Source organism: Sorghum bicolor, chromosome 1 (assembly GCF_000003195.3).
Source record: "Sorghum bicolor cultivar BTx623 chromosome 1, Sorghum_bicolor_NCBIv3, whole genome shotgun sequence".
NCBI classification, from domain to species: Eukaryota; Viridiplantae; Streptophyta; class Magnoliopsida; order Poales; family Poaceae; genus Sorghum; species Sorghum bicolor.
In genome coordinates this window covers 48,852,885-48,865,274 of record NC_012870.2, presented here as the reverse complement: position 1 = coordinate 48,865,274, position 12,390 = coordinate 48,852,885, and the positions used below count along the sequence as shown (strand labels likewise).

Below are 12,390 nucleotides of genomic sequence, written 5' to 3'. Positions count from 1 at the left end.
CAAATACCACATATAGAGAGACTTGAGAGAATCATTGCTGGGAACTCTGAGTTTTATTTTGAAAACTTATGAAAAACTCTAGAACAAAAGTGAAGTATAAACAGGAGGGATAGTGCTTGACTTAACTATTTTGTCTTTCAATTACTTAAGACTTAAGTGCAGGTACTAAGCTTCATAACACTTCACTCTAATCTGGAAGAATTTTTATGTAAAAGCATGTGTGCCTGTCAGGAAAGAAAACATTGAAGCAACTCTTGATCCGTCTGAGTTTAGCTAGTTGCTCAAGGACGAGCAAAGGATAAGCTTGGGGGAGTTTGTTGACGGTCCTTAAGTACTAAAATTAATAATCAAATAAACATGGAAAAGGATCAATATGAAACAAACATCTAGAAATAGGATTTTATCTGACAGAATTCCACGAGCTTTGGTGTTTATCTATTTCTGTAGGGGGTTATTAGATAATATGGAGAGAAGGCCCACATGTCATGTTTACAACGAGATAATTACGTGCCGCGCAATTTTCCTCAATCTAGAAGAGTCCAGAAGCCACGGGTACGAACGAGAAGGGAATCGGGCTCGGGGGCAGGGCGCCCGCCCACCCCCCTTGTGCGCCCGCCCAGGCCAGGAGTCCAATCAGGACTCTGCTTCGGGACAACACTCCACCGACCTAAAGGATCAATCTAAACCATACAATCTATGTCGGTTTGATCTAATGGCTCACGTTCACTTGAGGGGACTATAAAACCAGACCCCCTGGCCCCTGGAGGAGAGGAGGAGAAATCATTATTCAGAGGTAGCCATCAAAGTTAGGGTTTAGAGCTTCTCTCCCACAGAGAATTAGAATTAGCTACTCCCTAATCCTTCAAGTTTAGAGGTTTGATTAGATAGCAATTAGAGAAGTAGAGCACTACGCTCTGGATTCGGATCTTCGGTAATAAAGATTGGTATTATTCATATCTTTCTCTAATTCTTTGTTCTAATTGCATTATGTCTCTAATTATTATGTTCTTCGTTTGCTCTATTTCTATATTTGATATAGTTCTAATTGATAATGAGTTTATGTATAAGTTTGCAAAGCGCTTAGCTCTTGACGCGAGGGAGTTAGGTGATAGATCACATGTGAGCGTGGTGCTTAGATGTTATTTATCTGCAAATGTATCCTATTGCCGGGTCGTGTGGTAGTTCGCGATAGTGACAGCTTCGTTGATTCTTATATAGTCCACCCTCCGTTGATAGGACAGGCAGAACCGGTATTGTGGAGTAAGTCATGCGATGCTCTGATTTACTTTATCAATGTTCCTTATACATGAATGAAGAGTCTTTTATGCTATATATGATCTTGTAGATAACTAGAGTAGATTATGACTTAGTAGTTAGTAGATAACTTAGAATCCATTCTCTAGCTAATCCGACATCACCTACATATATGAGGAGTAGTCTATTTTCTAATCGCTGTGTCATCTACCCATGAACTTATACTTTATTATCATTATCTTTATGGTTTACCCCCTGCTAAAGTAAGTGACTGTGTGACGAGTTTCTCATTAGTAATCATGTTCTTGCAAGTTTATCTCGAGTCTATGCCTTGATAGATTTTGCCCCTTGATTTAATTTCATCTTCTTTAGATCCCTTGAGCAAAATTATAAATAACGATACCTGGAATACTTATCCTGGTGAAATGCTACAATGAGGTGTTTTATCTGTGCGCTTGCGGATAGAATAGATTATTTTCTAGAGAGCCCTTTACATTTATAAATACCTTTGTACACTCTGGCACCATGCTGGGGATGACAACCTAGTATCTAAGTGGTGTTAGCTAGTGTCAACAGTCATCGGCAGTGATCTGATGCTGAGGATCTACCGATGCGCTTCGCTCAGCTACCTCTGATGTCAAGACTTTAGTCTTTCCCTTAGCATCCAACATATTAGTGGGGAAAGGATGCTGGTCAATCTTCATCGGCTTCTAGGCTTTGGAACTATCAAACTTGATTCTCCCAGTTTCTATAGCCGATTGCAACTGTTGTCTAAACACTTTGCATTCATTTGTACTATGAGATGTCGCATTATGCCACTTGCAGTATTTGATCTTCTTTAACTCTTCCGCTAATGGAATCACATCGTTAGGTGACAACTTGATCTGTCCCTCCTGAAGCAGAAAGTCAAATATCCTATCGGCTTTGGTGATGTCAAATGCAAACTCTTCTGGCTCTTTATGCCCAAAAGGGAAAGACATCGGCTTATTATTTTGTACCCACTCCGCTAAGCCGATGACTGGTTCTTCATCAGAATCTGAGCTTGTTGCCTCATCGACAAATGATACCTTTTTGTTCCATGCTCTCTTAGGTTCAAAAGCTTTGACGTCTTGATCAGAGATCCTCTGCACTAGATGACTCAGACTTTCAAATTCTTGAGCAGCATACTTGTCTTTAATGTGTGGCAACAATCTTTGGAAAGCCTAATCGGCTAGCTGCCGATCATCCAGAACTTGACTATAGCATTTGTTCTTAACATCTCGCAACCTTTGCACAAAGCTTTCAATCGATTCATCATTGCGCTGCCTTAGCCTGACTAAATCGGTAATCTTCTTCTGATGAACTCTAGAAAAGAAATACTTATGGAATTGTTTTTATAGATCGGCCCAAGTAATCACTGAGTTCGGAGGTAATGAAATAAACCAAGTAAAGGCCGATCCAGATAAAGATGATGAGAATAAACGAACCCTTAACTCATCTCTATTAGCAGCTTCCCCACACTGGATGATGAACCTGTTAACATGCTCCATGGTTGACGTATCATCCTGCCCAGAGAATTTAGTGAAATCCGGCACCTTGTACTGATTTGGAAGTGGAATTAAGTCATATGCAGGAGGATACGGCGTCCGATAAGAGTAAGTGTTAACTTTGGGTTTTATCCCAAATTGATCTCTCATCACTTCTGCTATTTTATCAGCCCAATAAGCATTGGCATTCTGCCGATGGGCGGGTTGTGGCTCTAGCACCTGCTGATAAGCTTCCACGTGTCTCTGTGGTACTCGATCTCCACGGAACATGAGATTAGCCACCGCCTGTTGACCACCAACTTGCTGACCGAGATTCATTGGCTGGTTGATCAACCTTTGATTCTGAAATCTAGGCTACATTGGTCCCTGCTGAAATCCCATAGCCTGATGATTCTGCTGAGGCATCTGTGGAAAGACAAACTGCCTTGTCCATCCATTGTTAACATTCATCGGCGTAGGCCCTGCCGATGGTTGATAATTGGGCATCACCATTGAATTGACATACTCTAGCTGTGTCATAAACCTTTGATGCGTCGGCATTGGATCTGTCGATGCGTTAGGCATCTGGAACGTTGGTATTTGAGAATTTTCAGTAAAGGGTCATGCAGTGGTAGCTGTGGAATAATGAGGATTTTGAGTCATCGGCGATACTGGTGTGCCGATGCCATAGGAGCCTTGCCTGTCATGTCAGCCACTTGAGATATCCCAGAACTATTTGCCATAAATTCTGGGGACATACCATATCCTCACCAGTTGGAAGGAACTTGAGAATTTTTAAACACAGATCCTGACATCGCCGATGCCAATAGATCTGTAGTAAGTTGGATTTTCCCTTCTGTTGTTGTCTGGGTTAGTTCTCATCGGTGTAGATTGTCCATTGGTTACCCCTAGTGTGCTTGGAGGAGAAGTGACTTCTGTACCCGCAACGGCTGTGGTAGCCGATGGAGCCGTAACCGATGATGATCCTGGCTGATGATTGGCCGGGCCCACATAAGCTGGTGGTACTTGTCCTTCTTTGAACATTCTAGCCACGGCATTGAAAACTATATTGGACAGCACACTAGATTGATTGATTAGAGCACGATTGATAGCATTTTCAACCATCTCTTGCAATTTACCAGGATTGGCTTCAAAAGTGATTTGCCGAGGCATCGGCAATGCTTCCTTCTGGATCACCTCGCCGCTCCTGTTGATACTGAAGGATTTCAAGCATAGCTGCTTGTAGTCCTCCATACCTTTTGCCATAGCTTGCTTCTGTTCATCTCTGAGATTGGCTTCCATCACGGGAATAACGTTCTCCAAGTCGAAATCAGTGTTCGACATGTTGATCTTGATGTTGAATCTCTGTCCCACTGGGCGTGCCAAAAGATGTGTTGGTGCAAAAGTGGATCTGCAAACACAAAAGGCTAATACCCGATTCAACGTTAAGGCGTGCCAACCGATTTGACCTTACAATCGACAAAGGTGATAACTCGAATACTTTGGTCCCGACAACAGCGATGCGCCCGGATGTCACGGCCAAGAGGTATTCACGCGGAACTTGAGAACTCGCCGAGATTGACTCGATGAATTCCTAAGAACTCGTAAGTAAAAGAAAATATGCGAGTTGACGAAGTCGTCGAAAAAGTAGATGCTGGAATAGATGTAAAAGCTTGTGTTTGATTGATTGTGTATATTCTTACATCGCTACGGGGTCTATATTTATACCCTGTCCAAAAGAGTTACAATCAGACATGACTAGGACTCGAATTCCAAATTGAACGGAATCCGTATGCAAAGCAAACTCTAATAATTATGGAAAACATTAATTTATTCACCACAACCGATCGGCACACCATCACCATCCGATTGACATTTCCTACGCCTCCTTTTGTATCCATCGGCAAATCACCTTTCGTGGCCATCGGCAACCATCAGCATCAGTCATCGGCATAAATCCATCACCACTCCTGTACTTGGCCATATTCTGTTGTTTCATCATCGGTATGAACCCTCATCGGCAACTCTTCTGTCAATCAGTCACCACTTTATTCGCCTGCCGATCTACGCCTCATTAACTCCCAGATACGCGTCCAAAGATACATGTCCAAAAACGGTGTCAACAGGAAGTAAACAAGGCCATGTCTCCATTGACCATTGTCAAAGCTATGTCAACCAAATAGCACATGGGCTAACTAGGCGAGTTTTCATTTCGAAACAAAATTGTATTCCCCTTAGTTTTATTCTTGAATTGCTAATGAGTGATGTAACTATTCTTCTGAATAAATATAATGAAGCTCGCCGAATAGCATTGCCTCAAAAAAATGACAGTATTGGTTAATGGCTGGAAATAGAACCACTTAATGGAGACAACTTGAGATATATTACAGCACAAAGACATGTGAATTACTCTGTTTCCTACTGCTAATAGTTCTCTTCAGTAATCACACCCTTCTTTACAAGAAAAATAGCACTGATGCACATGTGAATTGTACCACTCAACACTGGATTCTATATTTATTTTTGTCATAACCAAATTAAACAAGGACAATAATCTCCCATGCTTGGCCCATCAGAGATGGAGCACGCACCTAAGGGACTTGCCTTCCTCCAGCAACTGGATGGCCTTGCTGATGTCCGAGAAGGGCATGTTGTGTGTTATGAACCCATCAAAGTTTATATTCAGGTCCTGTGGCGACCAAGTAGCAGGAGCACAGATTAAAGAAATATGGTAGTGATTTAGGCCTTGTTTTGTTCCCAAAAAGTTTTGCAAAATTTTTCAGATTCGCCGTCACATCGAATCTTTAGACGCATGCATGGAGTATTAAATATAGACAAAATAAAAACTAATTGCATAGTTTGGTCGGAATTGACGGGACGAATCTTTTGAGCCTAGTTAATCCACGATTGGACAATATTTTTCACAAACAAACGAAAGTGCTACGGTACCTATTTTTGCAAAAATTTTTAGAACTAAACAAGACCTTACAGCTGAAATTGAGGCAGCGTGTGACGACTCACCCCGTTGACGTACTTGTCGACGATGGCTGGCAGCTGGGACTTGCCCTTGACGTCACCAAAGACGCAGCCGGTGATCCGGCGGCCGTCGAAGAGCTCCATCGGGTGTAGCGGCATCATCTTGGGCGTCGCGTGGATCCCCAGCACCACCGTCAGGCCCCAACCCTGCATACAAACACATATCCGCATGACTTGCTTCTTCTTTCCATCTCGGAGATTAAATTAATATAAAGAGATTATTAATTACTACTCCAAGAAGTAATTAATCACAACGTAGTAGTAGTACATCATGCGTGGACAGGAAGGCCTCTCTCAGCACATCGTTGATTCCGGTACACTCAAAACTGTAGTCGACACCAGCTCCGTCAGTCATCTCCCTGATCACCTGCACATCAATTAACCAACTCGTCATCAGTCCAGTCCGGCAAGTATATCTACAGGTGTATGTAATAATAACTATATAACTACCTCATGCACCGGTTTGTCACAGGCCTTGGAGTTGACGAAGTCCGTGACGCCCATCTCTTTGCCTGAACACACATTTCAAGCCCATGACTCAGATCGTCATCATATATAACCCATGGAATATCCTTGTGCGGTGATGCGTACACGTCACAAATTATGAGTTTTATTATAATTTCCAAATAATAAAACATCATTTCCCGTGGCTTGTCTCTTATATCCATAGCTGCAAATTTTCCTTCTTGTATCCACTGCATTTAATTAAATCTTCACCATTCAGATTTCCCAGGGTTACTGATGAGACATTGAAATAGATGAGTCTCACTGAATGTACCCTAATTTTTCTGTCCTTTTATGCCTTTGACATTGAGATGTACCACAAGTTGATAAATAAATAAACAAGAAAAGAAATAGATGCAAAGGACACTCAGTTGACCCAAAATATATAGCGAATTTCTTGACCAAATGGAATACGGATTTGAAATTAGGAATTTGTTGAAACCAGAAACCAAAATTTAGAAAAATCACGCCAAATTGTACGGTTCCGATCAAAACATTCTTCTCTGATCTCCCCAAAACATGAAATAAACAAATTGCATAAGTCACTATGTGGACCTGTTCGTTTGACGTTGAGATGGGAGGGATTGAAGGGGGTGGAGAAGGATTTTGACTTGTTGGGGATTGAATCTCTCTCAATGCCTTCCAACTCCCATGGATTCGGGATCAAATGAATAGGCCCAGGTGAGGATCTTTTAGACAGAGAGAGATGTTATACCGACAAAAATATTGTGGGATTTTGTCAATGAGAAAGTTAGTGCGAATATGGGAAATGAAATAATTGGGCAAGCACACGACAAGTTAGTCAGAACTAGTTAATTAATTCCCGTGATTCTCTACGATTTCAAAGGAATAAAATAATTGGGGTGTACTTGATTTAAGGCATGTTTAGATAAGCTAGAGCTAGTTATTAGTTGGGCTAAAAATTAGCTCAAATTTGCCGGTTTTGGCTTGCTAATTGGCAACTAGTTGAAGACTTTTGTGAAAAATTAGCACACCAATTAGTCCTCCTGTTTGGATGCACTATAACTAAACGACTAATTTTTATCTAGCTAGTGATTAGCTCTTATTTTCACACACGCCCACAAGCTTTGAATTTTGTGGTGCTAACAATTATAGATCCTAAAACATAGCACTATTCAACACATGCCATCAATCCACAAGTTCGGAATTCTGTGGTGCTATATCTACTTAGGACCTGTTTGATCTCTTAGGACCTGTTTGATCCCATGCAGCTAACAATTAGTTGCTAAAACATAACATTCAAAAATGCCGTTAATCCACAAGTTCGAAATTCTGCGCTGTTATATCTGCTTAGGACCTGTTTGATCTCTTAGGATCTGTTTGGTCCCATGCAGCTAACAATTATTTGCTAAAACATAGCAGAAGTCCTGTGTTGTGTACCAGTATAGCACTGTTTTACTTTTAAAACGGTGAACAATACTATCACGCAACTAATTGGGCCGTATGCAATTGGTTTACAAGAGACAAGTTGTTTGCTTGCTGGATATCAAATGTAGCATACAAAAATCAACAGATAAATTGAAATTGAGATAATACATTTTTATAATATTGTGTGTGCTGTCAACCTAGCGATGACAATGCTTGAATCGTTGTGTTCTCCTCGTAGTGGCATCACCAGGAAAGTGACACCCTCGTCGTCCTTGAAGTCGACAAGCTAGCTAGCTAGGTGTGCTCTTCACTTGTCTAATCTCCATGGATGATGGATGTATCTTTCTACTTTTTTTAAATGAACAAAATTATCTACATCAAGAAAACAACTAGTCCTATTTTGCGCAAGCGCTTATGCTTGTGGCAATTTGGAAAACAAAGAAAATCATATGCGCTTGTTTTGTAGAAGCAAAGAAGAAAAATAACCATGTGAACCATTGGACTTCATTTTCTTTGGTAACAAAAACATATGGCTGAAATAAGCTGCAGCTGCATTAATTAGACCAGTAGATTAATATTAAAGCGCCAGGTCATGGTTACGCGACGATGAAATGACATGACACTTTTTGTTCTGTAGCTTGACAAGGACGTGGAAATGGGCCGCAATTAATAGCAGAGAAATTAAAGCAATGCAACAAGAAAGTAAACTTAACGACGTGGCTCAACATGCACCTTTGGCAAACTTTTCAGGGTTTACGTCAACACCGATGATCCGAGCTGCCCCTCGTAGCTTGGCACCCTCAGCAACCTACAAAAACAATACTGTGTGTACTTAAAATAATCTGTATATATGTGGTAATGTAGTGGGGTAAATTATCTTATTTTCGTAACAGTACTTATTTAATTATTTAGGTATTTTACTGACCGCGAGACCAACAGCCCCAAGGCCGAATATTGCAATGGTGTTGCCCGCGGAAATGTTTGCCGTGTTCCATGCAGCCCCGACTCCTGATGATGCCAAAGACATACGACAATTATTATTTTTAATATTATTTGAATGAATGAATGAATGATGACTGATTGGTTAAGGTTTGTGGGTAAAAAGAAGAAGAAGAAGAAGAAAAAGGGGGAAACAAATAACAGGTGTGTGATGACTGCGATTTGAGGTCTCTGTCCATGTGCACACATGTTGAGTCCCTAAGCAGCCTTCTTATTTTCCACAAGTTGAGTTCAGAAACACGGCCCTGTCGGTGAGGTAGAAAGTGAGAGACAGTGACCGGATGAACCGTCACCTGCGTCAAAAACTGTTTTATTTCGATTTTCCACAGGCACAGGAGATGGCACATGCCTTGGTTCAGCAATCAGAGTCTTGGGACAGAGCTATGATCTGTCACAGGCTTTACTAATGACAGACCATTCAGGTTTCAGGCCGCAGTGTCGTCCCATGACAGGCCATTCAGGTTCAGGCCCTCAATGAAAGGCAATCAAACCAGCTAATATATATCATGCATGTCCAGTCCCATTCCAGTTTGTTCACATGTCAAATTCGTCCAGCTCCATCCATTGGTGGCCATGGATATATATGTATGTCCGAATTCAATGTGAATATATACTTTCTTGAAACCATATTAAGGCCTTGTTTAGATCAAAAACTTGTTGGATTTTGACACTGTAGCGTTTTCGTGTTTATTTGACAAACATTATCCAATCATGGAGCAGCTAGCTAGGTTTAAAAGATTCGTCCCGTGATTTGCAGTTAATGTTCCATGTATGTGCCGCAAGATTCGATGTGACGAGAAATCTTATAAAATTTTAGGTTTTTGGGCGTATGTAAACAAGGCCTTCAATTTTGATAACCAACGGCGGTATATACACCGATACGCGTGTACCTGTGGAGATGCCGCAGCTGAGGAGGCACATCTTGTGGAGCGGGGCCTTGGGGTTGATCTTGACGGCGCAGGCCGCGTCAAGCACGGTGTACTCGGCGAAGGTGGAGGTGTTGAGGAAGTGGTACACCGGCTGCCGCAGCCCAGAGTTGCGGTCCACCACGGAGAACCTCGTGCCGCCATCGGAGGACATGGTGCTCTTGAATGGGTTGACGCGGTAAGTCCCGCACAGGTTGGTCTTGTCCGACTCGCAGTACGCGCAGGCTCCGCACTCCCCGTTGAAGATGGGGACCACATGGTCGCCGGGGGCCAGGTCTTGCACCCCTTCCCCCACGCTCTCCACCACTCTGCATCGGATGGGAGCATGCATAACGTCACCATCAGTTGGATTGCACATCCAAAGTATTACTCCTATCACCCACAGGTCGGTTTCTTGTTGTTACTGAGCTTGGTGATGTGATCACGGGTGGTTTGTAGTATCTATCTATCTATTTATCTATGTTGTTGTGCTGACAGGTAAATTGATTACTACGACTATATACATACTGCCGATCAAATATGAACAGACCCGTATTATCTCAATCAAACGCCATACCTTTTTGGAGCATTTATTTATTAGTTCATCCATACTAATAGTCTGTTTAGATATAGATTAGGACTAACAACTAATCCTGTTAGTTCCCGGGCGACAAAAACTAATCTTGTTAGTTTATATTTATGGACTAATGAATTCACAACTAGTACATAGCAAATAGATTAATAATTAGTCAACTAGGGCCTTGTTTAGTTCCAAAACTTTTTGGAAATCGACACTGTAGCATTTTCGTTTGTATTTGATAAATATTGTCTAATCGTAAACTAACTAAGCTCAAAAGACTCATCTCGTCAATTCCGACCAAACTGTGCAATTAGTTTTTATTTTTGTCTATATTTAATACTCCATGCATGCGTCTAAAGATTCGATGTGACAGAGAATCTGAAAAATTTTGCAAAATTTTTTAGGAACGATCCAAACAGGATCTAAACTTTGCTTATGATGAAAATAAATAACCTTCAACAAAGTAAGAATTGTTTGGGGACTTTGCCGTAAGTGAATAATAATACTTCACAAGCTCAAAGCTGAAAATGTGCCCAGAGCCCAAAGTTACAGTAGTATTAATTTAGCTACTCTTAGGTGACTAATGAAAACTATTTTAGCATCTTTTTAGTTGGTGTATTCAAAACTTGCATACTAAAATGACTAAAATTTAGTGACTGGAATTTAACAAAAAGAACCAAACAGGCGCACAATAACAAGATGAAATAGACGCACCCGGCTGCCTCATGGCCGAGGATGCGGGGGAACTTGCGCTGCAGCTCGTTCTGCCATATCATATCATGTCCATAAATATAAATACAGCATCACATGGGCGGCCGGCCGGAAAAACAAATCAATACGTAGATTATTAGTCAAGGGCTGTAGTAAAGAATCAACTCGGCAACAAATTAATGGACACAGGCATATAAATATAACCGATTACCTTCACGAGGCACGACTACAAGACCATAAATATTTTTCTTTTAAAGTGATCATAAATAATTATTAAGCTATGAATGCAACACGTCGTAGCTATATGGATACATATACATACATCAGTCACCTCAGTATACAATTATCGAGTTGCAGTGCATACATACATACATACCTCTCCTTTCAAGAAACTGAGATCGGTGTGGCAGACGGAGGTGAAGAGCACCCTCACGCGGACCTCCAGGCGACCCGGCGGCGCCACCTCCACCTCCTCCATCACCAGCGGCTCGCCGGGCGCCCACGCCACCGCCGCTGCACGTACATACCATATATACCAGACTGTTCATGCTTTCATGGCCGGTACGGTGCCGTCGCCGGAGCAAGGAGAAGGAAGACATACGAGTGGGGAGGAAGAAGAAAAACAAGCCGCTGCAGGGCAACATACAGCATATTTATGCATATACCTTTGCAATTGATGGGCTTTCCCTGGGTGGAGGAGGCGCCGTTCGCCAAGCTGCTCTTGCCGTTGGCTGCCATGGTGTCTTCGATCGATATTGATGGTTGATGCCTTGTTGGTTCTCTTCTCTCCGGCCCTTTGCTAGCTGGTTTGCTTTTCAGAGACAGAGAGGGGGGAAATGAATGGAGCTCTTTCTTGGCTCTAGTGGTGAGCTGGGGATCGAGACAAGTTGAGCAGGCCTGCTGGTCTGTTTATATAGGCAGAGAGAGAGGCACGGGAAAGGAACCAGATATCGATATTTCTTTTTGTGTTCCTCTAATTTTGTTTCCTTGCTCGGCAATACACCGGCTAATGGCATTACTAGAGAACAGACTTTTGATTCGCTCTAGATTTTGGCTTTGATCTCCATAATTTTAGCGTCCGGACGAAATATATAATTATTCTCGGTCTAAGAAACCAACCGCGATTAAAGGCACCTGCCCAGCGGCTCTAATGTCAGGCTTTTGTAGCTAGCAGGACATTTTTAGTCCCAGACAGTATAACCAACTGGTACTAAAGGTTATCATTTAATCCCCGTATCAATTGCCATCCGGGCCTAATCCTTTAGTCCCGGTTGGGAACCCAAACCGAAACTAAAGGTCCCTTATTATATATCCTGGGTCTTCTTCTTTCTGCAGCCCGAGCCATTCGACTTCACTTCTAGCTTGCTTCGTGTTTGGTCATCACAAAACTACTCCCTCTTTGATTCTTTAGTTGTGAATGTTACTAACTTCATCATCTCGTGATTTATTAGTAGCATATCTGATTTCGTGGTCTAGATATATGTAAAGTTTATGGTGGTTTTTTTAT

The 12,390-nt window shown here is 41.9% G+C and overlaps 1 protein-coding gene across 4 annotated transcripts in view; it reads right to left on the bottom strand.

Annotated features, from left to right (window-relative positions):
- LOC8083829 (alcohol dehydrogenase-like 4) overlaps positions 1 to 11,876 on the bottom strand; it is a 28,881-nt gene extending 17,005 nt beyond the window's left edge. Inside the window, exons 1-10 of one of the 4 annotated variants that reach the window (XM_021451013.1) lie at positions 11,549 to 11,873; positions 11,260 to 11,423; positions 10,887 to 10,936; positions 9,578 to 9,921; positions 8,614 to 8,696; positions 8,421 to 8,496; positions 6,246 to 6,307; positions 6,064 to 6,162; positions 5,781 to 5,942; positions 4,419 to 4,815 (exon numbers count right to left, since the gene is read on the bottom strand). In XM_021451013.1, coding sequence (XP_021306688.1) covers positions 4,792 to 4,815; positions 5,781 to 5,942; positions 6,064 to 6,162; positions 6,246 to 6,307; positions 8,421 to 8,496; positions 8,614 to 8,696; positions 9,578 to 9,921; positions 10,887 to 10,936; positions 11,260 to 11,423; positions 11,549 to 11,621 — 1,137 coding nt within the window. In that variant the 5' untranslated portion in view covers positions 11,622 to 11,873 and the 3' untranslated portion in view covers positions 4,419 to 4,791. Of the gene's footprint in view, positions 1 to 4,418; positions 4,816 to 5,070; positions 5,449 to 5,780; positions 5,943 to 6,063; positions 6,163 to 6,245; positions 6,308 to 8,420; positions 8,497 to 8,613; positions 8,697 to 9,577; positions 9,922 to 10,886; positions 10,937 to 11,259; positions 11,424 to 11,548 lie in introns of those variants that run through there. The other 3 variants (XM_021451011.1, XM_002464673.2, XM_021451012.1) reach the window with 3 other exon arrangements.